The sequence below is a fragment of the Triticum aestivum genome, chromosome 6A, assembly GCF_018294505.1.
Source record: "Triticum aestivum cultivar Chinese Spring chromosome 6A, IWGSC CS RefSeq v2.1, whole genome shotgun sequence".
Lineage (NCBI taxonomy): Eukaryota > Viridiplantae > Streptophyta > Magnoliopsida > Poales > Poaceae > Triticum > Triticum aestivum.
Genome location: NC_057809.1, coordinates 605,403,155 through 605,406,712, shown reverse-complemented (window position 1 = coordinate 605,406,712; position 3,558 = coordinate 605,403,155). Strand labels below are relative to the sequence as shown.

Genomic DNA, 3,558 nt, shown 5'->3' with positions numbered 1-3,558 from the left:
CCACTTGGGATCAACTCACAAGGATTTTGCGTTGATTTTGCAAATGAAAATCAAGGGACACCACCTTTCGCGTCGCCCTCATCCTGCTACCCCGTCGGCGATTGGCTGGCTGGCCGGCTGGCCGGCGTGTGTGCCAGAGAGACGGACAGGCCTAACTAGCCCGCCAATGCATGCCACGGCGGGGAGTAATTGGTTGGGCGTTGGCCACCGCAGGCCGCCACTGGTGCCCGCCCCGATCGCATTTAACCCCACCTCACCGGCGACCCGACCCCGATGCGACGCGGCCATGTTCGCCACCACCATCACCACCACCACCACCCTCAGTAGTTGAGCCGCGTCCCTCGCGTGCGCGCACCCACGTACTACACTACACACACGTACATCTCGCACCGCGCCACCAACCGCGTGCCGCCCGTCTATATATCCTGCCCGCGCCGCGCCAGCCCCTGCCACTGCCACTGCCACTGCCACACTCCCTCACACTCGCCAGTCACCACCTGAACCGAGCTCACCGGAGCGCCACCATGGAGCTGCTGCCGCTGCTGACGGTGCTGCTGCTGGCGCACGCGGCGGCGTACCTGGCCTGGCAGGCCATGGCGCGCGCGCGGCGGGCGCGCTGCTACCTGCTCGACTTCGCCTGCCACAAGCCCTCCGACGACCGCAAGGTCACCACCGAGATGGCGGGCGCCGTCATCGAGCGCAACAAGCGCCTCGGCATGCCCGACTACCGCTTCCTGCTCAAGGTCATCGTCAACTCCGGCATCGGCGAGCACACCTACTGCCCGCGCAACGTGCTCGACGGCCGCGAGGAGTGCGCCACCCACTACGACGCGCTCGAGGAGATGGACGCCTTCTTCGACGACGCCGTGCGCGCCGTGTTCGAGAAGACGGGCGTGTCGCCGCGAGACGTGGACCTGGTCGTGCTCAATGTCGGGTCCTTCTCGCCGGCGCCGTCGCTGGCGGCGCGGGTCGTGGCCCGGTTCGGGATGCGGGAGGACGTCCAGGCGTACAACCTGTCCGGCATGGGGTGCAGCGCGGGCCTCGTGTCCGTGGATCTCGCGCGGCAGGTCATGCTCACCCGCCCGCGCACCATGGCGCTGGTGGTCACCTCCGAGTCCTGCGCCCCCAACTGGTACAACGGCACCGACAAGTCCATGATGCTCGGCAACTGCCTCTTCCGCTGCGGCGGCGGCGCCGCGCTGCTCACCAACGACCCGGCCTACCGGTCCCGGGCCAAGATGGAGCTGCGCTGCCTCGTGCGCGCGCACATCGGCGCCCACGACGACGCGCACGCCGCTGCCGTGCACTGCGAGGACGCCGACGGCCGCCTCGGGGTCAGCCTCAGCAAGGCGCTCCCCAAGGCCGCTGTGCGCGCCTTCAGCGAGAACCTCCAGCGCCTGGCGCCGCGCATCCTGCCGGCCGCCGAGCTCGCGCGCTTCACCGTGCGCCTTCTGGCGCGCAAGCTCATGCGCCGGAAGCTCAAGTTCGAGGGCCCCAAGATCAACTTCAAGACGGGGGTGGATCACTTCTGCCTCCACCCCGGCGGGACGGCGGTCATCGAGGCGGTGAGGAAGAACCTGGGGCTCAACAGCTACGACGTCGAGCCGGCGACCATGACGCTGCACCGGTGGGGGAACACGTCGGCGAGCAGCCTGTGGTACGTGCTGTCCTACATGGAGGCGAAGCGGCGGCTCAAAGCAGGGGACAGGGTGCTCATGGTCACCTTCGGCTCCGGGTTCAAGTGCAACAGCTGCTACTGGGAGGTTAGCAAGGACCTCGACGACGCCGGCGCCTGGGAAGACTGCATCGACGACTACCCGCCGGAGACCATGGTCAACCCCTACACGGAGAAGTTCGGATGGGTCAACGACCTACAGGGCCAGGGAGGCGCCTTCCCATTCTAACCTCCAATGCTTTGATTTTACTTTGGATCCTAAATTATTATTGATTATTTAAAGAGTTAAAGGCAAACTCGTAGAAAATTATTTTAAATCAAGGGGGTATGTGTATGGTGGTCTTTTTTTTCGTTTACGATTTTTCTGTTCGTCCTGTTGATACGAACTTACACTTGTAAATAGTTAGCCCGCATATGTGTATGTACGATTGTACGTGGATCCACACGATGGATCGTGTTATGAACAAAAAGATGTTCGGTTATACTTAGATGAAATAAAAAGTAAAAACAGAGTGTGCACAAGAAAAGTGAACAAGGGCGTTGATGCGTGCCTGTATTTGTTAGTAGTACTTTTCAACTTCAACAAGCTACATTGAGAATTAAAATTTTGTAAACAAATTATTATTAATCCAAGATTATGCTATGGTTATTTTATTTTGTCCCAGATCAGAAAAATTCTAACTTGTCTTGTTCATACAAATTTGAATCTGTAATGTTTTTGTAGCCAATTGCATATATATGTTTATATGCCTACAGGCGTGTATTGTTGTAAATAGAATTTTGTTCTCATATATACATGGCCTGTGTGTAGGAAGCGCAAAAAACAGGGTTATTTTTTTTCGTGAATACACAGAGGATGCGTATCTTTTTATTGATAGGGGAAGAGTTGTACAACATGAGGTTACAGAAGCTCGCTAAGCCATGTACACAGGAAGGCATGGAAGCGAGCTAGAAGCAGGACAAACATGGGGTTGCTCAGCCCGAGAAACCTAGAATGCTATCTCTCGGGAATGATGTTGTGTAGTCCGGTGGCGCCGACCTTGGCCCACATGCGCGCTTCGTCTCTGATGATGCGGAAAGCCGGGTGATGGAGGGCTGCTTGCCGTCGAAGATGCAGGCGTTCCAGTGCTTCCAAAGCCACCAGGCAGTGAGGATGATAAGAGAGGCCAAATCCTTGCGCGCAGGGGATGGCGAACGGTTGCAGGATGTCTCCCACCAGGTGAAGAAGTCAGTGTCATTGCTCGGAATGTCGGCAGTTGAGCGAACCCAACTGAGGACCTCGTGCCATATTTGGCAGGAGAAAGGGCAGCCCACCAAAAGATGTTGTATAGTCTCCTCTTCTTGATCGTAGAAGGGGCAAGAGTCCTCGCGTGGAAGGCCATGACGAGCGAGTCATTCAACCATCCAGCATCGGTCCTGCAACGCCAGCCACATGAAGAATTTTATGCGAACGGGGGCCCATGGCTTCCAAGTGAGCCGCCAATGCGGGTCCTGGCAGGCGCCGAGGAAAAGCGTCTGATAACATGAGCTCGCCGAGTAGGTAGCGGAAGAAGTCCAGCACCATTGGAGGGAGTCTGGGGAGTCAGTGAGAGAGACGTGACGCACGCAGCGCCAAAGGTCAACATACTGGACGAGAGTGGCAGGGCCCAGAGCGCCCTGGATGTCACGGACCCAGGAGCGCCGGAGAATGCCATCGTGCACGGTGCGGGTCTTGCGCCATCGCCGGGTAACAAGTGCGAGAACAAGCGGGGCGATCTCAGCGACCGATCTACCATTGATCCAATGGTCACTCCAGAACCTGCAAGTGCGTCCGTCGCCGAGTGCCCAGATGGTAGATGCACGGAAGATGGCCGAGACGGCGAGGTCTTGAGGGATGTGAAGAT

The 3,558-nt window shown here is 58.3% G+C and overlaps 1 protein-coding gene across 1 annotated transcript; it reads left to right on the top strand.

The window, feature by feature from the left end:
• The first annotated feature begins 292 nt into the window (after positions 1-292).
• On the top strand, positions 293-2,329 carry LOC123128937 (3-ketoacyl-CoA synthase 12). Its single transcript, XM_044549058.1, has one exon. The coding sequence runs from the start codon at positions 525-527 to the stop codon at positions 1,902-1,904; it is 1,380 nt and encodes a 459-aa protein (XP_044404993.1). The 5' UTR covers positions 293-524; the 3' UTR covers positions 1,905-2,329.
• Positions 2,330-3,558: the final 1,229 nt, after the last annotated feature.